This window comes from Monodon monoceros, unplaced genomic scaffold, assembly GCF_005190385.1.
Source record: "Monodon monoceros isolate NGI ecotype Baffin Bay Population unplaced genomic scaffold, NGI_Narwhal_1 Super_Scaffold_12, whole genome shotgun sequence".
In the NCBI taxonomy this organism is placed as follows: domain Eukaryota; kingdom Metazoa; phylum Chordata; class Mammalia; order Artiodactyla; family Monodontidae; genus Monodon; species Monodon monoceros.
In genome coordinates, this window is record NW_021703768.1 from 133157034 (window position 1) to 133180784 (window position 23751).

General features: G+C 43.4%; 1 protein-coding gene across 1 annotated transcript; it reads left to right on the top strand.

The window, feature by feature from the left end:
• Positions 1–232: 232 nt before the first annotated feature.
• Positions 233–9547, top strand: LSM11 (LSM11, U7 small nuclear RNA associated). The gene is made up of 4 exons (XM_029217872.1): positions 233–728; positions 5950–6089; positions 7906–7989; positions 8682–9547. The coding sequence occupies exons 1-4, from the start codon at positions 281–283 to the stop codon at positions 9090–9092; spliced, it is 1083 nt and encodes a 360-aa protein (XP_029073705.1). The 5' UTR covers positions 233–280; the 3' UTR covers positions 9093–9547.
• Positions 9548–23751: the final 14204 nt, after the last annotated feature.

A 23751-nucleotide genomic window follows, 5' to 3' on the forward strand; every position in this document is an offset into this window, starting at 1 on the left:
CCAGGGAATCCGCACCACTAGGAAACACCCAAAGTGATAATGATATAGATGGGGGAAACACTGCGTTAGAGCAAATTAACCTCTTCCCCGAACGCGGATGCGCTGCGAGGACCGGGCGGGTCGCAGCCGCTCGCCACACCCCCGGAGACGCAGAGCGCGGGCAGATGCTGCCCCCTGGCGGCCAGGCCGGCGCAGTGAGACCCGCGTCGCGGCTGCGCAGTGCCGCCCTCTGGCGGCCCCCTCTCCTTCCCATCGGCCTCAGCTTGCGGGCCTTTCAAACATGGAGGAGCGGGAGAGGGGGGCGAGGTCGGCTCGTGCCGGCAGCCCTGCGCGCCCGCCCAGCCCGCGGCTGGATGTCAGCTCTGACAGCTTCGACCCACTGCTGGCCCTGTACGCGCCTCGCCTGCCTCCCATCCCCTACCCCAACGCGCCCTGCTTCAACAACCTGGCCGAGTACGAGAGCTTCCTCAGGACCGGGTGCCGGGGCGGCGGGCGCGGACGGGCGCGGGGCGCGGCCGCGGGCTCTGGGGACCCCGCCACCGCCGCCGCCGGGCCCTTGGGCAGGACCCGCCGCCGCCCGGACATCCCCACCCCGGACCCCGAGCGCATCCAGCGCCTCCGCCGCCTTATGGTGGCCAAGGAGGAAGGGGACGGGGCCGCCGGGGCGCGGCGGCGGGGTCCGGGTCGGAGCAGGAAGGCGCCGCGCAACGTGCTCACGAGAATGCCCTGTGAGTCCGGCGGGCGGGGCTGGGGCCGGGCCAGCTGTCGAGAAGGCGGCGGCCCTGGAGGCGTTTGCGGGGTGATAGCGGCTTGGTGCGGGTCTGCGTGTATCGGGGGAGGGTCTTGGTGAAGGTTGAAGAGATAATCAGCGACTGTGGGGAGGGTCAGCTTGAGGAGTGAAGAAGGGTCTGTCTGAGCTGCGGGGGAAGAGTGGTAAGGCTGTGGAGGTAATAAATAGCCGTGGGGAGTGTCTGCTTGGATAACGTGAGTAAAGGTGATGGGGTCCACGGAACTGCCTACAGAGGTGATGAGGAGCCTGCAGAAAGGATCTGCAGGAGTGATGGGGGGTCCGGAGAGGTGGTGGGCCTGGAAACGGGACCTCACAGGTAGGGTTTGCAGAGGTGTTGAGGTCTTGGGACCACGCACGGTGCGGGGAGGGAGGGCATAGCCAATATTAGGGGTGGGAGAGTGCTTGGTCATTGAGATTTGGGGATGTTGGGATGCAGTGTGAGGAAATCTGTTCAGGTAGCACAGGAGACATGATCCCACAACCCCTGCACATTAGGTGACAGCTCGTTCTCAGTGCTGTAAAAAGGAGAAGGGCTGCAGGGTGTTGATATACCTATGTTCACATTAGCAAATCACGAGTCCTGGAATGCAGCAGGCACAAAATGCCAGTGAAGCACAGACGCTATTTTACGGCCACTCTGCCAGGCTGAGTGCAGGACTGTGTCTGTCAGGCTCATACTACCATATGCACAGGTTATTTCATGTTCTGAAGGTGTAAATGGCACAAGGGAATTTCTTGCGGCCTCCTAACAGATCCTTAGAGTAAAGCTGTAAAAAGCAGAAGTTGCTAATGTGTGTTAGGTCTTGTATAAATGGAATAAAAACAGCCCAGGGTTATATCTTTGTCATCTGGCAAGCAGTTCCGACATCTGCCCCATGGACACAATGACCTACTTAGCCATTCAGAGCATCTGTATCCTGATAGCTAAATCTTGGCATTATTAAATCACTGCCTTTGGAATGGAGGGTTGTGCTAAGCAAAGGAATATTTTGTTTCATTTCTAGAAATGTGTTTGTTAAGAGAGAAACATCCTGAAAAGCTGAGTGCTGTTAGGGGTGCCTTTGTCGGATGATTTACTGTGCCGGAGAATCCCTGCCTGAGCTAGGGTTTATTCCAGTTTGCTTGCTCAGTAGTGGCACAAAGATAGATTATGCATGTTCCTAAATTAAGAGCAGTTTGGGGGACCTTATTTTTCCCATACTTTTTGCCACTATCAGATCTTTGAAATGCACTCCAAGTCTCAGATTGTAGCATTTATTTCCATTTTGCCAATCATTGCTTTGCTTCCAAGATTTTCAAGAGGAAAGAAATATTTCTATGTGGTGGGTGGTTTTGCCTTTACCTGTGGAGCACTTTGCTATATTATTGGTATGAAAGTGGGGAGTTCCCATGATAAATATATGCCTGGAATCAAAGTCTCAGAATGTGCCCTCGGCACTGAAAATTTTAATCCCACCACTGGAAACACTTGGGTGTACGTGGTAAAGATGAGTAGATAGCACAAAGAGTTGATGACCTTCAGAAAGCAAAAAAAGTACAGAAGCATGGGTGAGGATTAGATTTTATCAAGAAATAGTTCATGTATGAGGTCAGCTTTAGGTATTGAAGTTAAGGAAGGGCATGGATGAAGATAACAGCAATAATTTTAAAATCAGACTATTGAGGTATAATTTACACATAGCAAAATTCACTCTTTTAAAGTGAGTTTTGACAAGTGTATGGTCGTGAAATCACCACCACAATCAAGATACAGAGCAAATCCGCACCGGAAAGTTTCCTCATGCCCCTTTGTAAGTCAGGTGGTAACTTTATTGTCGTTAATTATAGCTGCTATTATTGAGCCAGTATGTGCTATACACAGTGTTAAGCCCTTTAGATGCATTGCATCTCATTTTACCCTTGGATACACTTTTATACATGAGGAAACTGACACTCATTGAGTTCAACTTCTTGCCCAGCATCACGAAACTAGTCAGTTTGCCGCTCATCCTGGGTTGTCCCAGTCCAGGGGCTATATGCTTAACCATTATGCTAGTCTCAGGAGAGGAAGAATACATTCTAATGTTTCCTTGCTTTTTTTTTTTTTTTTGGTGGATGGAAGGTGCTGCTTATGTGGTTTGTGTCCAGATCAATGAGAACTGAATTTGGGTCCAGAAAGGGATTGGTAGCCAGGATGTTTTGAAGACCAAAGAGTTTTTCTTTGACTTTGTTATGAGAGAGAGTGGGAACCATGGTGTATGTTCTTAAGCAAAAGGCTTTGTAGGGCAAATGTTTCTAATTGCTGAGTTTCTAGTAGTAAAATGTGTTTGGGGAGGTAGAGTAGAGCACAGGCTCAGGGGCTTGACTGCTTAGGTTTGAATACTTGCTCCTCCACTTTCCAACTGTTTTACTTTAAGCAAGTTACTTAAACTCTTTGGGGCCTCAGTTTCCTCATAAGTGAAGTGAGGACAATAATAGAATCTAGTTGTGAAGTTTAAATTAGTTAACACATTTAAAGGTTTACAATTGTAATGTGGCCTAGCATGTAGGGAAATACTCAGTGAGTGTTAAATGTCACTGTTTTTATTGTTGTAGATTGTTGTTGTGGTTATTATTAGTTTCAGACTGTCATAATTAAAAGCCCCAGGTCAGAATGCATATAACCTGCCAGTATTGACTGTTGGCTCAGCTGTTTACTAGGTAAGTAACTTTGAGCAAATTAGTTAAACCTGTTTGAGTTGTGAGGCTTAAATAATGTGTATAAAGTTAAACTTACCATAGGGCCTGGCCCATACTGAGGGCTCAGTAATTGGTGATAATGTTGGTGACAGTGATGATGATGCTGTTGCTGATGTGAAGGAGGGGAGCTGGGAGACTCTTGAAGTGAACCAGTTATCTGATGGGCCCTGGACTGTATTGTTAGTTGTGGAAAGAGAAAAGAAAGGGCAGGTCTTAATTATTGAGAATCTATTGTTTGGACTTAGTATTGGCTACAAGCAGGGAAAAATAAGAGTGGGGTTAAAAATGACCTGGATTTGGAAGTGTGTGGCCCAAGAGTAATGGCAATGGAGAGCGGGATTTGGAAGAATAACTTTTTCAAAGATAAGGCATATGTGTATGTGTATATATATGTGTGTGTGTGTATCTATCTATATATATATCTAGAAGCCTGGCTCATATCCATTTGGAGTTTGTCACAGACACTGCTGCGAAGAGATTCAGACTGTGCCTTCTGATTCAGAATGTGAAGTTCATTTTTGTCTTGGCGTTTTGCTCTGATAGGTGGTGCTAGTGTTGTATTTTTGATCACATAAGGAGAGAAATACTCCCTGGAATTACACCTTATTAAATCTTTGGAAGAAAAAAAATCAAAAGGAAAGTACACATGTGAGGGTGGAAAACCTGAGTTTGCCATTTAATTAGAATAAGAGACAGTTGTTAAGATACATGCCTGTTCTTCCTCTCTGATTTAGGGGTGCATGGGGAGAAGTGGTGCCCCTATTTTCTTTCAAGTTAGAAAAAGAGTGGTCTTTCCACCCTTTGTGGAACATACACGTGTATGGTGAGAAAGGGGAGTGAATGTGTATAGGTAAACGGAATAATCCAGGCATTGTGATCAGTTTCTAAGAAATTGAACTATAATGGCTTATTCCTTACATGACTCTAGAAGTTAACTAGTCTAACCTCATTTTATGAATGAGGAAATTTGGGCTTATAGAGAAAAAGTTGTTCGCCAAGTTCACACAACTAGGTATAATGACCTAAAAGTTGTTTACAGTGCTTGATTTGACACTGTCTATAACACATATCCAGATATATGTACATACGTCTTTATACGTCAAAGGTTCAAAGAATTTTAAAAGATGGCTAGAGGAGGGATAGGTGATGAAGATCAGACCAAGGTTCTCATGTTCCTTTCCAAGGCCACTGTTTCTGTCACTCTGCCTCCAACTATGCCTTCTTGCTGAACCCTCAATCTGAGGGTGCTAAGTCACTTAATCCAAGCATATCTTCTTGTGTTAATTTGTCACTGCCATCATTTATAAGCCAATCCATGAGTGAGGGGTAAGGAGGTTAAGAGTAACCACCTTAGTTATCCAAGTTGAAGTGCAAGACTTTTGTTCTCTTTTATGCCACTAGAAACAAAACAGAGATTTTTTGTTTGTTTACTGTCAATGACAATAACTTCCAAAGAACTGTGCCTTGCAAACTTGGGGGGAAGAATGAGACTGTGTATGTGTGAGTGTGAATGTGACTGTGAGAGAGAGAGAGTGTGTGTGTGCACGCGTGTGCTCACGCAGTTTTTTTTAGGGAGATTTTATGTAGTATAGCCAGCATATTTTGAAGGCTAAGTTAACATGAAATAATAAAAATAAAATTCAGCCTTGCTCCCAAGCTCTGAAAATAAGAGCCCATCATAGTAAAAGCTGCAGTTTATAATCCCAGCATTCCTCCCATGAGTTGTCATACTGCTCTTTTTGTATGATGCTTATCAGCAGTGTCATAAGAGTCAGATGCTCAGCAGGTGCCTTTATACCAGCAAGGCTTGGAATACAACCAGGCCTCTTCCTCCTAGTGTAAAGATGATATACACTGAAACACTAGTGGCCCCAGAGAGCTCGTGCATGAAGTAGCTCAGACTTGAGAGGCCGAAAGGCCATTATTTCTTAGACGATTGCATGTGTTTCAGGGCAAATGAGTTACATGGTTCATTTCCTTTAAACCTATGACGAGGGTTTTTGTTCTTTGGAAGGCTCAAGCTGGATATGTGGTTCATGAGCTTTATCCTGAAAAAGGTTGTCTTAACAGGGCATAGAACTGAGAAGAATCTAGCTGCTGATGCACACATTTAATGTAGTATTTCTTTTTTTCCCAAAAAAGTTTTAAAATGATGGTGCCTCTTAGAATCAGTGACATCATAGAAATAGGGTAGAGAGGTAGTGAAACATTTGGATGGTAGCCATACAGCTCGTTTATCCACGTTCCAGGGAATCTTGTTTCGATTCAGTGTGCATTGCCTACGCTAGCCATTTTGCCCACTGGGCCTTCCTGCTCCTGTGGCGTGGCTGACACTACACCGTGTTGCTTTGTGTTGCTGGAGATGGTTGGGTGGTCCTGGTTGTTAATTCTGGGAATGAGAGCAGGTGTTCATGCTGTGCTGACTGTTCTTCTTGTTTCAGTGCACGAAGGCAGCCCTCTGGGTGAACTCCATCGTTGTATCCAGGAGGGGGTGAAGGTGAATGTTCACATCCGCACTTTCAAGGGACTTCGGGGCGTCTGTACGGGCTTCCTTGTTGCATTTGACAAGTTCTGGAATATGGTAATTAAACCTTTCTCAAGGGGCTGGAGAACCTTCTAGGGATTAAATTTTTCATATATCTCAAGGACCTTATTCAGCAAAACCTCCAGAATAACTTCCCAGAGGAGGTAGAATCTTTGCACTCTCTTGGGCAATAACAAAAAAGTTCTTTTTATTGCTTTTCCCAAAGGCAGAGGCTTTCACCTGGAGTGATTTTGCCCATTCCTCCTTCCCAGGGACATTTGGCAATGTCATTTGTTTTGATTGTCACGACTGTGGGTTGGGGTACTACTGGCATCTAGTGGGGTAGAGGCCAGGGCTGCTGCTGCTGCACATCCAACAGTACATAAAACAACCCCCCCCCCCCACCGCCGCCCTGCCCAACAACAAAGAATTATCTGGTCTAAAATGTTATTAGTGCCAGGGTTGAGAAATCTAGCCTTAAGGAATAATTACTTATTTCATCTTTTAGTAATTTTATGTTGATTTCCTACCAACTGTTTTTCATTCATTTAAAAATATTTGCTGACTTCCCACTTTGGCTGGGCACAGTGCTAGGTACAGAAATTTCAGAAAGGAACTTTTACTCTACAGCTTTCGGAAAGACAGATGTGGATAGAGGGGAAGCAGACGTATTAATAAGCCGGACACTTTGCATAGTGTTTCCTTGTGAAGGAGTGTACCACGTGCCCTCAGTCTTCTAGAGGCTTACTGTCTATTTACTAAACATTTGTAGGAGAGAAGGGATATATTATAGCACAACTATGATATGAGGCAGTTAAAATAACTTTGATAATAATAATAGTTGCTAATACTTATTAAGCCCTTGCTATGTGCCAGATACTGTACTAAGGGCTTTATATATAATATCTCAATGAATGAGTTGTGGGTCTATCACTGTTTTATTTCACAAATGAAGAAATTGAGGCTAGCGATTTTGGAAGATTGGTCCCAGATCACACTGTTAGTAAGTGAAAGGACCATGACTTTATCCTTTCTGGCTTCGGAGACCATGTTTTAAGCTGTATGAAATCAGAAAACCTGGATTTGAATCCTAGCTTCACCATTTGGTAGCTGTGTGACTCTAGGCCAAGTAATTTCTCTGAGCCTCAGTTTTCTCATCTCTAAAGTGTAGGGAAAATATTTTATTATAATTTTACCTTTGAAGGAAAAGATTTAAAAGAATATATTTGATAACAGTGGTGGTAATCATAATACTGTCAGCTTATATTTGTAGGGTGATTCACACTTTTCAAAGTAATTTCTCATACCTGATCTGATTTGATCCTAATAGCTCTCCTGTGAGGTTGATCTCTCCACAACAAGAATTCACCAGCAATTCTATGTGTTACCCTGGTTAATCTCTATTAATTGCTGTCATAAGACATACAGACTAAAAAGGGAAAAGCAGCAGTAGTGTTTCTTAACGTGTGGTCTGAGGCTGTCCTGCATCAGAATCATGGGGTTTTTGGTTCAAGTAGAAAGTTCCTGGGCTTCATCCCAGGATGAAGAATCTCTAGGAGGATAGCCTTAGATTTGTATTTTAATAAACTTCCTAGATATTCATGCTCCCTGAAATTTATGAACCTCTACCCTGCGTTGGTAAAGGCACCTTACCATAGGGGAAACCCATCTTACATGGTCATAGCCGCTTGGAATTCCTATTCAGAGGGTGCCACGTATTACCATTTGTTTCTGCCCAAGAGCTGAGTCACCTGTTAAGGTTAGTTCTGCTATAATTAGATGTTATTCTGCCTTTTAAATTTTTTCCAGAAAGCTATAAAAATAATATTTGAATGCTACCTTATTTTCCCCACTTTGGTCTGTTTTTCTCTAGGCACTTACTGATGTGGATGAGACCTACCGAAAACCTGTTCTAGGCAAAGCATATGAACGGGATTCTTCATTGACTCTCACTAGGGTAGGCAGTTTCCCCTGACTTTCTGAGTACCCAGCATGCTTTCAAGCTTAGGAATTAAGATCACTGAGCCCAGGGACCAGGGTTTCCAAGTGGAAAAGCTCTATTGCTATCAACCAGGTGTGCCTGGACCACGGTCTTCATTAGTCTCTTCCCATGCATACAGCGAATCAAAAATGAGTCTGTGCTTCTTACTTGCATATTGTTTGAACAACAAGTTACCTCTTATAAGGTTTAAAAGTCTTTCAGTTTTATACCATAGAAAAAGTGGGTGCCTTTTCTCTTGACATATTTATTGATTTATCTGAGTTACGGCTAGAAATAGAAAATTCGTTACTAACTTTTTTTTTTTTTTTTTTTTTTTTTTTTGCGGTACATGGGCCTCTCACTGCTGTGGCCTCTCCCGTTGTGGAGCACAGGCTCCAGACGCGCAGGCTCAGCGGCCATGGCTCACGGGCCCAGCCGCTCCGCGGCATGTGGGATCTTCCCGGACTGGGGCATGAAACCGTGTCCCCTGCATTGGCAGGCGGACTGTCAAGCACTGCGCCACCAGGGAAGCCCACTAACTTTTTAAAAATTGCAAAGCAAGCAGTCCACAGGGCATAATAAAGGAATCTAGTCTTTCTTCTACGTATTGAAAGAGGGATGTTGTAAGCTAAAGGGAAGGCTAATACTTGTCATTGCTTTCCTTATAGCTCTTTGATCGACTAAAACTGCAGGATTCCTCCAAGAAGGAAACAGATTCCAAGTCTGCAGTTGAAGACTCCACTCTGTCCAGATACTCCCAGACATCCACCTGGAAGGTGGCTTCAGTGTGGGGACGAGGAGACACTGACCGGGGTTCACGCAAGCGTTCCCGCTCCGTCCCTTCTTCCCTGCAGGCATCGGCAAGGGAGGAGTCCAGGTCAGAGCTGTCAGGGAGGACTACACAGACAGAAGGGTCGAGTGCGGGAGGTACCTTTTCCAGGGCCACCACCCTTTCCAGGGGCCAGCCCCGTAAGAAAAAGCGAAAGCCCAAAGTGGATTACCAGCAGGTATTCACTCGACACATAAATCAGATTTTCATTCGAGGCGAGAATGTCCTGCTGGTTCATCTTGCACAGTGACCAGCTCGGCCTCACTTGAGCTTTGGTTTTTAGAAATAAAATGCATGAATCGCTGCTATGCTATATCCTAGTATCCCAGTGAAGCTATGAGTTGGAATGATTCCCTCTGGTCTGCCATGTGCAGAGCATAGAGCCAGGCTCGGGCCTTCTGGGAGATGAGGTCCCTGAAGGGGAAACAGGCCTTGCGAGGGTGGGTGGGTGTGTGCATTAATATCAAGGCAAAAGCTGTACAGAGGTACATGCATCTTATTTGGTATCGTGGTCTACTTCAGACACTCAAACCAAATACTAGATTTGAATTAGGGAGCATGGTATGAATTGAATTCACTCCACAGACACTATAGCACAGTGAAGGAAAAAAACACCTCAAAAAGAATGATCTCATTTCTAAAAGCTAGTGCCCTGAGTACTCATAAATTTGTTTCTAAGAGTAGCCGTATAAATCACCCTGAGCCCTGAACCCACATCTTGTAACTGACCTTTGAATTTTGCTCTACACCATTCTCTCTTGATCAAGAAATGTAATTTGTTATCTTTTAATATCTATAAGATATAAGAAGCCCACCAATTTATGTAAGAGTGAAATTTGGGTAGGTGGTACGCTCAAAGCATCTAGCAATGAATGCTGTGTTTTTATGCCTCTCCACTTTATGGAAAGAAATATGGGACCTCGTTGTTGGTCTTCCTCTTGCCAGAGATAGCTTCTGCAGATGGTGTACCAGATGGGACTTTAAGATGCTCTTGTCCTTCTCTTTCACTTCTGTGGCATGGTGCTAGTGCATGTACCCTGCGTATTGCCCCTCTGTATATAGTGTGACCTGTCCTGTGAGCTTTATGTCAGGAGACTGTGACCTTCATGTCTGGCTTCAAAGAGTTCTGCGTGGACTCAATAATACACACTCATCATGTGGCCGAGAGTACTCTTTCCAGGCAGGGCTGGCCCCTGTCTAGAGTATCTTTTAGGATGGTTTCCATGAAACAGGGGTGGAGTTTTATTCCCTTGTTTCAGGCCAAAGAGGTTCTCACAAAGTACAGCGGTGGTGTCTGTAAGGGACACTTTACTCAGCCTGGCTTGAGTAACAGGAACACTAGACCACCTGCTACTACTTCTACTTGAACCATATGCTTTTCCAATCACCAGTGCAAAATAGGCTATATCTTGACACAGACTGTTAGGCAATGTTGACCTTTTGTTTTGTTAGTTTATACATTATTTGGTTTTATTTTAGATAACTTAGGTTCAAGGTGAGAATGATAAATAGCTAACTAGTTAAAACGTTTGAAAAGAACAGCTTCCTCTGCTGTATTTGTCGTGTTACTTAAATAAGCCTTCTGAGAAGCTGGTGAATCAAGTTCAAGGAGCTGGGACTCTGGCTCATCATGTTGAGAGGAGAGCAGACTAACCCCTCTGTGCCTCAGTTTTTTCCCACCAGACACCTACCTCACAGGGGCACTGAGTAAAAGAATTTGGGGAAGGCATTTTAAAGTCTTTTAACACGTGTAAGTGCCATGAGTGATTTTTACTCACCCTGTTTCATAGCTTGGTAAAAGTTCAGTGTTTCATGAGCAAGGTAGGTGCTATATAATATCAGAGAGTAATCTCCATAGGTGTCACAGTTACGATCTTGTTATCAAAAAGCAGTGATATCTTCAGGAACTGTTTTCCATGTTCCGTTGCTTCCTCCTAAGGGACAATGGAAGTGTTCAGAAGAGTATCTTCAGTAAAGGAAGAGGGGCATTTCGTTGCTGCCCCCCCGTATCCCAGCCCCCACCCTCTTCTGGTCAGGATGAGAGGGAATTCCACTGCACTTTCTGAGGGGTTTATATGACAGCACCGAAGGAAGGATGCGCACCTAAAAACAACGCATCCCCAAAGGGGCATCTGTGGAAGTTGTTTTGTTTTGTTTATTTGATTTTGTTTCAAAATGCATTTTAAATATACTCTTTAGAGCCAGATAAGGTGCACTAAACATTTAGAGAAGTTCTAGGTTACAAACGCTCGTGAACAATTATCTTTGGAATCTGCCAGTCTAAATCTCTTCTAAACAGTATGTCTAAAGTCTCAGTTCCCCAATTAGTAGTTGTCTTGTTTAGTCATCAGGCACCCCTGCCTCTACCTCTTTACCAGTCCTCCCTGTTTGGCAGTCGCCATCTGTCTGTCCTCTTGTCCCTCAGCTAGAAGCTGTAATGGTTACTAGGTTTTCCCAATAAAGTGGAAATTTGGAATCAAAAGGAATATAATCAATTTCCATTCATTGTAGTGCCTGATTAAATCGAACCTGATTTATTTTAAACACATGCTCGTTTTCTAGTTTGCATTTAATTTTCATGTATCCATATAAGGATTGATTTACAGCTTTTCTGCCCAAGTTACCAATTCTGGATCTGAAAATTATTTTAAAACTGTGTGTCGGGCTTCCCTGGTGGCGCAGTGGTTGAGAGTCCGCTTGCCGATGCAGGGGACACAGGTTCGTGCTCCTGTCTGGGAAGATCCCACATGCCGCGGAGCCGCTGGGCCCATGAGCCATGGCCGCTGAGCCTGCGTGTCCAGAGCCTGTGCTCCGCAACGGGAGAGGCCACAGCAGTGAGAGGCCCGCGTACCGCAAAAAAACAAAAAAAAACAAAACTGTGTGTCATCTGTCTTATGTGCCCATATACCCCCATTTATTTGTTTGGTTTGGACAGTGATTCTGGAATGAGTATTATCTAGTAAATGTGCTGTTGTGTACAAAGCATGATAACCATATTTTTAGAGAAGTAATTTTTTTAAATTATTGCTTTTTATTATGGGAGAAATTGTTCAAAAGGAATGAAAAATATGTCCTAAAAATGTATATGCTGCTCAAAAATGTGGTCATCTAGGACATTTAAATAAGTTGCTATGGAAATAGCTGAAGTCTTCCTCAGAAGGCAAGAAAAGAAAAGGGGAAAGTAACAGCCAGAATGGTAGATTTCTGGAGGCCCCCCATCAACTCGTCGAGGGGGTCCTAAGCAGCCAAAATACAGCAAAACTGGCTTCTGGTATTCTCTAGGGATTTGGGCTTGAGACACTAGTACTTATTTTTGAACATTCAACTTTGATTCTTCAAAGTAATCTGTAGACATGGCAGTGTGTTTTCAGGGCAGTTCACAGGGCAGACCTGTACACTTGTTGAGGTCTTCTCAGGAGTATACAGCTTTGTTAGGAAGTAACAAGGGATCAAGAAATGGAAGGTGTGGCTGCACCCCCAGAACGATTTCATGAGTCATTCTTTCTACACAGAGATGGTTCTACTGCTTCACCACTAGGAGAGACTGTACTTTAGGTTGTTTGTGCTAGTATTTGGGAAGTATTTCTGCTTCCTCTGAGAGACCATTTACAACAAGTGGGCCGTTTGTCCGATGGTTAGCTGGAGTTATCAGTGTCTAAGGCAGGTGGCCTTGGACTAGTTGGTTCCTTGCTCTCCGTGCATGGCGCATGTCAAGTCAGAAAGCCTAGAAACCATTAGCGTTAAAGTCTAGGTGCATAGAATCCTTGCTAGAGTCGTTAGCGAATGAAGAAGGGCTTTACCTATCCTCATGGTGAAATAGTCCAGGAGTACTTTTAGAGATTGTCAGGCCATGAGCTATGAGCTGCCCTTCATCCTCAGAAGGCTTACAGAAACCTAGGTGTACTGCTTCTATCCCTTGAGAAAAAATGGAAACCTAACTTGATGTAGAGTGGCTATTTGTATTTCTGTTTGTACTGTTTCCATAGCAGCTGACATGGGCAAAACCATGAAATAGAATCTGTTCTGTAAATTACTTCTTTAAGTTTCTCTTAATTTTGCCTTTAGGAAAGAATTAAAATTATTCAAAGACAGCTAGCTGTCACTGGTGCTGCCCCAAAGCTTTCTAAGCCTTTGTGTATTTTTTATGAAAGAAATGGTTGCTGAGGGAAGGTAAAGATTCACCTAAGAGTATCATGGTATAAATATAATGGTTTCCAGATGTTTTAATTTTCCTTTTCCTGTGCCAGATATAGAATGCAGTCGACCCCTTTTCAGTAGCTTCTGTTCATCAGCCTGTGTTCTTCTGGGCAGTAACTCCCAGAAGGCTTTTCTTAGTGATTGTAAAGAAAGAAAATCCCATCTAGGCCTGTGTGGCAACGGTGAGTGGTCTGTCATGACTTTCTGGCAAATTGAGTTGATGGATTTAAGATAAGCCTTTGGGGTTCCTGTCACAGTTTTCTGGGCTCTGAGGAAGGGTTGGGCCTCCTTTACTGTCAGTGTTTCGAGTATTTTTCAAATGTTTGTAAGTTCTCTTGCACTCCTCTAATAAAAATGAAAGCTCTCTGTCAAGAAATGGCTTTGGATGGTTTGGAGATCTGGGGGAGGGGGTGTGTGTGGAAGAAGTACACCTGAGAACTTCAGTTGGTCTTATTTATTTAGAATAAAGAGTAGTTTGATAAGCTACCAGAGTTAGTGCTTCTTTAAAAACATTCTCTGAAGAGATAGGAACTGTCCCTCAGGAAAGCCGTAAAAGCTGTTCCAAATACACTGCAATTGATTTTGATTCTTAGTTCTTCCGAGCAAATGTCTGATGTTATGTTTTTAGAGCTGTCGGTGGTGGGGGGGGAAGTGTTTTAACAAAATTTAGGGGTGATTGAAACAATGATTGTCTGGCTGAATTATGTGTGAGCTAAGTTCTAGGGCAGCAGTCCAGTTCTTTTTCTGTTGTCCTGACAGCAAAGCGGATAGTAAGCAGTGTCTTGAAAAGTGATTTGCTTATTTCATACTGACATCTAAAGGCATTAGCCTTCTGTTTGGCAACCCTGGGGATACCCCTCTGCACCGTGACTTATTAATGTTTTTTAGACAAGGCTAAACCTGGATGACTCTCTGTGTTTATAGTTTCACTGTTCATATACCAGCTGCTAAAAGAAAAAACATGACTTTTATTCTTGTCTTGAAATTACTCCTCATTGTTAAATTCACCTAAACCCTTCCTCCCAGGAAGGGTTTAGGTGGGTTGCTGCTAGTAACGTCAGCTTGCAGTGTTCTTCTGCTTTAGGTATTTGTCATATGGGAGTCTGGAAACTGTAATAAATATGATTAATACAATATACTGGCTGCTTTGTGTCTGCTGATTGGAGAGGGGTGGGTGCAGAGAAGGAGGCAGAGGAGTCTGTTACCAAGGGAAGACACTGATCTAGAAAGCTGAAACATCTCAGGCTTTCTGCAGTCTCATTGTTGTAACCTTGTGCCTTCTCTTTACCAGAGCTCACACACCTACATCACTATCCTTGAGCTTGCTTTGTTGTTCCAAGTTTATTTGAAGTTCACGCTTAGAAAAGGAAATTGGCCCACGTTGTGAATTATCTCCTCTAAGCCCCAAGCAGTGGTAATTGCTCTGTGAATTTATTCTACCTAATAGCTCACTGGCATTAATCCACTCTCTTCACAACCTGCTGAGATCACCATTGACTCTGCTCACCTCGGAGGATTTTACCGCGTCTGACTCGTTGATCCTCATATGCTTCCAGGAATATCTGAATTTGCCACCAGCTCCTCTGTGCATGTACAGGAAATTGATCTGCAGAGATTTGCCACATTGATTACTTGATCTCCTCTGTGTGCTTCTAGCGCTGAGTCACCTGAGTAAGGTGGAGAAGCAAAAATGACGTTGATTCTTAGAGGGGGAAACCTCAAGTTAATTGTCAAGACCCAATTCCCTACTTTCAAAGAACACATTAAGTTGGGCGCAGCTGACATCAGGAAGTTTCTAACCACCACGGTGGAGGAAAGGGAGGCAAGACCCAGGTGCTCCAGTTCTGGCCCTTGCTTGTTTGTTTTTTATCTCAAAGGCTTGTGATTAAATGAAAATGTCCTCATTAGTCAAAATAAAGTCAGAAAAGTGCGCTAGCTTGACATATAAAATGTACAGTGATGGTTAAGCATTGGCAGGGAGTGAAGGCCAGTGGAATGAGATTCATCTTCTGTCACTTCTTTCCCTATGCTTCCTGGGTAGGGTGGCAGGGAAAAAAACAAGTTCCTTTTTGCCCATCCCCATTCTCTCTTTGGACATAAGTGAAGCGCATTTCAGTCTGCTCAGTTACCACTAGGTGGCAGTGGTTTAAAGAGAACTGTTTAACTACAGAGTCCCAGGGGGGATCTGAGTCTCCAGATCCCCAGGCACTGCTACAATTTATTGTTAAATGCTCACCAGTCTGGACTGAGATAATCAAGAAAAACAAACTATATTCAACCCAAGTGGCAATATAAACATCTCTTACCACTACTGAATTTACATAATGTGAAGTTAAGGAAGCCTGACCGATGGCAATCAGCCAGCCAACGTGCCCACGGAAGAGTGATGAAGAGAGAGATGGCCCACTGTCCACTATGTTAGGGAGTCTGTTGCTGTTCTCACATTGTGGGCTCCTCATTTCTTCTCAGAATACTGTCCACTCCGCCTGGCCTCTTCCCACTGGGTAGGAGATTACTCCAGGAAAACTGTCTTGATACCCTTATTTCTTAGCCGCTGTCTCGCTTTTGGAAACAATTCAGTTTCCTCCAGTGCTGATGCCTGAGAGCCCATTTATGAGAGAGGTTGCAGTTCTCTCACAATTCTGGGACCAGAATTAAGCCTCCACTCCAAGGCTGCAAGCAAGAAAAATTTCTAATAGACACAGAAAAGTATGTTGTTTTAGGCTGGACACTGGGGGCAGGAGGGGTGGGTGGGCAGTGCTGGTAAGTCTTCTAAGCGCTTCACATCAAGGCCTTCAAAAGACCTTCCCCTCTCTATGTCAAGGAATAATTTCCCAGCAGCCTGTGGTGAAGAGGCATACAGTATGTGAAATAACTAGACACTGGTCTTCAAATGAACAACTAAAAATAAGATGATAATAAGGAGTTTTATTTCATGCCTTTTTGGACCATGACAACTTGCATCACATTTCACTCAGTTGCGCTCCGTGAGGGGGCAGAGGACAGAGCATGCGATAAGAAGTACTGTCATTCTTGAGCATTAGAGCCCTGTGTGCCAAGTGTATTACACACATTGCCTTGTTCAGATACAGCCACTGTGAGGGGAAGATTTTATCCCCAGTATATATGTGAGGGAACTGAAACAGGTTAAATAACTTATCAACATCTCTCCTGCTAATAAATGTCAAATTTGGGACTCTGTCTCTATCTATCTGACTCTTAGGTTGATTGTTAGCCAGTTGCACCTTAAAACTATCAAATTTCTCAGGCATTGAGTAGGAAGCTTTGAGGACAAGCTGAGTCATCCCCTTAGACTAATCAGAAAATAGAGGGCTGAGTTAAACTAGGGCTTTTGTTTTGTGCCAAGTGTCTCTAGTTCCTTTTGCCCTGATCTTCGGCTGGAAGTGGACACTCACATGGGCCTTCATGGCTCCCAGAAAGGACTGTGGCAGTGGGCAGCCCCAGGGCAGTGGGCCAGCTGTGGCTCTGGTAAGAGTGGCTGCCAAGTGAGGGCCACTTGGTGTTTCATTGGCCCTGGAAGGGGTATCGATCCAATAGTCTTGTTAAAAAAGCAGGTGGAGTGGCTAGTGGGCTTTCCCAGGTCTTCAGGATGCATGTAGAAAGCCTGCCATCCCTTTCTTTCCAGTGTTCTCCAACACCTGGGAAGAATGCTTTCCCTAGGCCTTGCCTTCTTAATCTTATTATTCATCTTATTAAAAAAAAACTCTTCTAAAGGCTACACTGTGGATGTGCTTAAGCAACAGAAAAATAAAGATTACCTGAAGGCCTACAGTCTTTCCCCTGAGACCTAAAAGGGGGTACAAGCAGAAAGGTTTGGCAAGCTGTCTGTCTGGTAATATTTCCCTTCTACTTGGTGATGTATTAATTTCCACAATATGGCAATCCTAGGAGGAGTGTCTATCTTAGATGCTTACTAGTGACTTCTGAGCCTCGGTTTCCTGATCTCTAAAATAGGGATAATACCACCTACCGTATAGGGTTGGTGACAGGAAGTGCTCAGCCCAGACAGCAAGCACTTACTGTCATTTATGCTGTGATAAACTTGCTGTGTGATGCTCAGCTGCTTTCTTCACTTCCCTGTGCTTGCATTTCATGTCCTGAGGCCAGGCCTTTTTCTAACACACAGATGTTTGAAAGATTGTTCCCAGGCTTCCTGAGTTCTCCGTGCCACCTCAGTTGGTTCTCCCTAGGTTAAAACTTCAGCATGTCATCAACTTCTTCACTGCTGGGAGAGCTATGTGCTCCCCCAGGAATGACATTAGGCTCCACGGGACATTCATTAGTTGGGGTTACGAGAGGACCACAGGGCACTGGAATGGTAATTTCCTACATGGGACCCCAGTGACCCAGAGCGAGCTAGCTCAGCTGGTCTGAGCATGTGGCTAATGAGGGAAGGGTCATGGTTTCACTCCTGTGTGGGCCAATTAGTGTCACATGGAAAAGCACGCTCCTGGGGCATCAGGCAGCAGCTTTACGTGTGTATGGCACTGGTCTCCAGGATGAATGTGTGGCCATCATCGCTATCAGAAACGCAACCCAAAGCCTACATCTTCCTTCTTATTATTACCTAGCCCATGGTTTCCAAGACTTGGGTCATTTGCAGAGCATCTCCATGATTTTTGCCTTATCCCAAATAGACCACTGCATTTTTATTTATTTGATATGTTTTATACATTGACTCACTTTTTAGCTAACACTTAAAAAGAAGCTAAGCATCACTACCATCAGTGCAAGATAGGGAAATTTGCCTTAAATTGAAAGTGTACATGAAAATAAATAGGCAACTATTGAAATTAAAATGTTTATCTTCAGACTATAGGCAAAGACCTCCTGAGCCACAAGTGGTCAGTGTCCTCCTGTGTGTTATGAAATGCATGGATATAAGCTGCATGTGTTATGTAATACACACTATGTTCTGTAATAACATGGTCACGTCAGCAAAAACAATATTCTAAAGCAGTTGCTTCCATGGGAGAAGTTGGAATCAGTGACTAGGGAGTTTCACACTTGAAGTGATGAAATTATTCTTGCAGGAATTTCAACACCAAAGGTCTTTCTAATAGCCATAAACGTGTAGCTATAAAACCTATAGTCTGAACAAATCTGGGGTTTAATTTACATCCAGCTCTTTCTCAGAAGTCATGGCTTTTGTTCACACTCTCCATCGGCACTGTCATTAACGCTGTGCTTCTTACACATCCTTATCATTATCGCCCATTTTATGATAAACAAAGCACAAACATGCAAAGCAGATGTGTTGACCGCACATCTTTGTTCCCCTCCAGTCATGAGCCAATGCACACTAATCTCCCCAGTTGGCCAGTCCCTTATGGAGATCAAGATATAACCGTTAGTGGTGTTGGTAATAAAAATGTATTCCTTAATTAATTGAACATGTTACATCCAATTCACTTATGAAACTGTGCACTGGAGGACAAATACACATAAAAAGACACACACAGAGACACACACGGGCCTCTTCAGGGTAGAGAGAGAGCCTGGCCACTTCCATTATTTGAGGCTTGCAATACATGAAAATAGTGAAGAAATGTCAAAGAGTCATAAATGTGGTGTATTTGTAAAATTCAGGCTGAATGACCTACAGCTTCCAATCCTCACTGTGTACCTGTGAGTGGGTGCATAGCCTCATTTGGAGGTAGAGCCACAGTCTGTATGTGAGGTGTTTGTGAATGTGAAGTCCAAAGAGTCCTCTCTCCCTGCTTCCAGGTCCAGAGATGAGCCCCAACCATGAAAATTGTCTTATATAGGGATCTGGATTCAAATATACCATAAGGCAGAGTGTAACATTTTAGCGGTATGGAAACACGAAGTTGTCAGGGCCGTAGAAGTGTCAGCAGGTGAATAGCTTTTCCTTTACTTTTCATGTCTCCCTTACCTTGTGGGTTCTTGCTGCACAAGAACAGCCCACAAGAATAACTCCTGTTATTTCAGTGCTGCTTGGGTTATCCCAGTTTTGTAGCTTTCTCATCCTTGGAAAGCCATGAATTAGTAACAAAAGGGCCAGACCCTTTTATAAGTGCCAGAAGACTTACTCAGATTAGAAAATCAAAATGTTAAGAAGTGGGAATGCAGTTGTATCAGCTTTCTTCCCTTGTGTGTGGACCTGATGACTACTTTAACCACAAGAACTACTTTGAACGACTGCGTGCGCGTGCACACACACACTTTAAATATGACTCAAAAGTTGTAAAAAATTTGGAAGGGTGTCAGAAGAATTTTTACTTTTATTTATATCACTTGTGTGAACAAAATTTATTGTTAGTGATGACTATCAAGAATTTGAAGAGACCATGATTAGTAAGTCTTGATTGGATTAAAAGTCTTCAGGAATTGCTATTTCAAGCATAAAATCTGATATTAAAAAACTATATTCATAAAAAACAAATTTTTCATTAAAAATTAAAGAGATTATTTTTTAGAAATTTTACACAAATTCAGTATTTAATATCTTCCCTAAATTTTGAATTTTATTTTCTTATAATTATATAATAAAGAGTAGTGAAGGCTTTTGTGAAGCCCCATATAGATGCCCGAGTCCCCTCGCATTTACCCCAGTGTGTGCTTTAATATTATACTTTTCTATGTGTGCTATGAAATGAAAATGTTAGGAGCAGCAGTCTAGCCGGCAGCTTTCCCAAGGAGTCTGAAGCAAGTCATCTGCTTTTGCCCACTGGTGGCTATAGAGGATATTGGGATTTGACTTGATAAATCAAGGCATGACTGAAACAGGATTCAACCATGGTGACAACTAATAGTACTTCATAAAGTTGTTGAAATGGTTACATGAGATGCTGCATGTAAAGTGCTCAGAATAATGCCTGGAACATAGGAAATACTCAGTGAATGGCAGTTACCATTACCTGGTACCTTGGATAACTAGTAAGTTGACAAATTCTGTAGATTCTGTGTCCACAATGCCTCAGCTCTGTTCTTTTTTTTTTTTTTGATAAATTTATTTGTTTATTTAGTTATTGGCTGCGTTGGGTCTTTGTTGCTGTGCGTGGGCTTTCTCTAGTTGCAGTGAGCGAGGGCTACTCCTTGTTGCGGTGCACGGGCTTGTCATTGTGTTGGCTTCTCTTTGTTGCAGAGCAAAGGCTCTAGGCACCCGGGCTGCAGTAGTGGTGGCACGTGGGCTCAGTAGTTGTGGCTCACGGGCTCTAGAGCACAGGCTCAGTAGTTGTGGTGCATGGGCTTAGCTGCTCCGTGGCATGTGGGATCTTCCCAGACTAGGGCTCGAACCTGTGTCCCCTGCATTGGCAGGTGGATTCTTAACCACTGTGCCACCAGGGAAGCCCCTCAACTCCATTCTTGACTTTACCTTCCATTCCTCTTGTTCCACCCTACCATGCTTAGCATTTTATCACTGCTCACCTGACAGTTATATTCACCTCTTAATTTGTCTTTCAGCTTCCAGTATCTTCATTTTTGACCCCTCTGGTTCAGTTAAGATGCTTTAGGCAGCACGTAACAGAATATTCAACTTAAATTTATTCTTTCATATTTTAAGACATCCAAAGTTTCTAGAGTTGGTTCAGCAATTCAACAATATTAGGCCTCAGGCTTAGGGACTATGTTTGTGTATGTGTGTGTGTGGCTTTGTTTGTTCGTTTGTTTTGTCTTCCCCCTCATGGTGTCAGTATGGCTGCTATAGCTCCAAGTAGCACCACCACTCATGCTAACATCCAAAAACATAGAGGAAAGGAGTGTTCTCCTTGTATATTTCCTTTTCCATTCTCCAGAAAGCCTCTTTGAGTTCCTCAGAACACATCTACCTTAAACCAATCATAGACAAAGGGCAATGGGATTACAACAATTGGTTTGGACTTCTCATCATTTATCCCTGGGCCTTGGCCTACTTTCCCTGAGCATAGTACTAGTTCTATACCCAAATAGAACTGGGATTCTGATAGCCAGGAAAGAGTGATGGCTGTTGGGTAAACAACCAGCATTTCCAGCCAGTCCTTCCTACATACCACTGGCAGGTTCATCAGGGATTTCCTGCTTGAACAAGAGCTCACAGCCTGCTGGGTGAAGTCCCAGCCCCTTCACCTGGAATTAAGTGTTTGATCCGTAATCTAGCTGATGAGGTCAGATTTCACCAGCAAAATCCTGTACTTTTCCTTCATAGCTCCTTATTACCTTTTGTAATTATACATGAATTTAGGGAAGTTTATGACTATTGTCTCTGCCCAACTAACTCCAGAATATAAACGCCATTAGGACCATGTCTGTTTTGCTCACCATTATACTCGACACCTAACAATTCTTGGACAATTCATTCTTGAGTGAATGAATGTCTATATCTGTCAAAAGGGAGCAAGCAGCAATTTCAACAGTTAGATATTTAATCTGGCAGAAACAGGTTTCTATGCAGCTATCAACAGAAGTTGAAAGAATTTGGTACCTCAGCATCACCAACATTTTGTTAAAGGAATAATTGCCAAGCCCCATGTGCACGTGGGACCATTAGTAATTCTGTAGCTATGCAAATTAAAACAGTGATGTATGATTTATAGCTTTAATAACATTCTGAAGACTCTTAAATTTTAATCACCTGCAACATCCTTTTTAATATTCAATTACTTTATTAACTAATTAGGTCACTTGCTGAAAAAGCACATAAGGCTGGTGCTATTTTAATATCAGCTGAGCCTCACAAAATACCTTTGAAATGGTGCAAATGGTTATTTATTTTAAACAGATCATTAAGATGCTATAATTAATAAACCAATTACTAAAAAAAGGCCAGATAGTGATAGATGCACAAGTACAATAGCAGCGTCCAATGGATTAGTCATTTTTATACACATACATCAAGGGGCAAAACTCAAATGAAAACCCACTGTAAAAAGTGCTTTCCTAAATAATTAATTTGTGCAATGACTGATAACGCTATCACAGCAAACCTGACTTGAGGCTTGTTCATTACAAAAACCTGTACTGTGTACTTTCATTTCATCTAATGACACTCACGATGGAAAACCCACAGCACACTAAGCTTGGTGTTCCTTGATTACTTATGAGGGGCTTAATTTGCAGACCAAGCTGGGCACTTCATGACTTATCAGTGTGTCAGAGTGAGCCTCCCGGAGGAGAATCAGAAGGAGATACACGCAGGGTTGGCAGCATCCCTGCTTATTGATTTCTCAGCACCGTGTTAAGGTCTTCAAAGCAAACACTGTGAACAAAGAAAGCTGAGGCCAAGGCTGTGGGGATTTTTCACCCAATATTCTCAAAGGAGACTGTGGATCGTAGCACTAAGCCTGCTTTTTTTTTTTTTTTTTTTTTGCGGTACGCGGGCCTCTCACTGTTGTGGCCTCTCCCGTCGCGGAGCACAGGCCCCGGCCGCGCAGTGAGCCTGCTTTTGAGGGCACAGAGATGTTGGGACTATGGCTGAGGAAGGGTAGGATGCAGCTCTGAGGCTTGGGGACAAATTTTATTTCTAGGATCAGGGTGAGGCAAGAGGAACCAGATTCTTTTGCTGGCCTGGGAAAGAATGTAGTCAAATCCTAGAGGCCAGGTAATTTTTCTGGCTAACAGCAGTATAATAATAAAACCATAATAACCACCATGTATTGAGTCCTTACTATCTACTTCCTAGAAACTGTTGGTTGCCCATGTCATCTGTTGGATATTTCAGGGTATTTGTTGAGTCAACATTTATTAACTGAGCGCCTCCTGGGACCAGGCACTGTTCTGGGCACTGGAGATCTTGGAATGAACCGGACAGGCAAATCCCCCGCTCTCATGGTGTTTACATTCTATTAGGGAGGAGAAATAAAAAATCATACATCACGAGGAAACAAAATATAAACAACCACTTTAGACAATGCAAAGTGCTAGGGAAAAAAGTCAACCAGGAGAATGGGAGAGTGTGATGACGGGTGACTGGGGCAGCTCTTTGTAACTGAGTCATCAGGGGAGGCCTCTCTGAGGAAAGTAACATGGCAAATGGACAGGGGAGTCTTGAACAACTCAGAGTTTCCACCCCCTCAGCCACCCCATTTCACCAGTTGTTCGGTTCTTTTCTGCTTTGTGTCCTGTTCATGTTAGAGCAGGAGGATGGCGAAGGCAACCAGGGAGACAGACAGGGAGGCAGGGTGGGAGTGAGAGTGGAAGGTGAGAGAGACTGAAAGAAAATGGAGATGGCATCATTACGCTGCCATCATTAGCATTACTGTTCTTTTGCAAGTGCGGGCTCTTTTTTGCAATCAGACCCCAATATGAACTTGTGTGCATTTTGTTGTTAGTGTGTGTACGTGAGAAACTGCAGAGAGAGCTATTTCTCTTCCCTTATGTCTTCCTGCCACTGTCATCCTCTGCAAGTGGTTACAGCTATGTTTTATGTATTTCCAATCTGTTTTAGTGCCTTCATGATGTGTTGATGAAACTTTAAAATATTCATAAATTTCCACATTGTCCCATGGATTCTAAGTTCTTTGGGAAAAGCGACCTAGCCTAAACAATAAATCTGATGTGTGTTCTCCTCAAGTACGTGGAAAGAGTATCATCCTGCCTGGGTCCTTAAGAGAAAGCCTCAGAAAGGACCCCCATAATCTCTGTCAATTGTAAACTAAACAGTGTTCCAGTAAAGTGGAACCTTAGCTCGTGAACCACTGGGCCTTTTTTTTTTTTCTTTTAACACCCATGAAGAGCAGTATATACCCAAC

Coding starts and splice junctions, on each gene's coding strand:
- LSM11 (XM_029217872.1), top strand. CDS start 281: ATGGAGGAGCGGGAGAGGGGGGCGAGGTCGGCTCGTGCCGGCAGCCCT. Junction 729..5,949: donor CGTGCTCACGAGAATGCCCT/GTGAGTCCGGCG, acceptor TTCTTGTTTCAG/TGCACGAAGGCAGCCCTCTG. Junction 7,990..8,681: donor CTTCATTGACTCTCACTAGG/GTAGGCAGTTTC, acceptor CTTTCCTTATAG/CTCTTTGATCGACTAAAACT.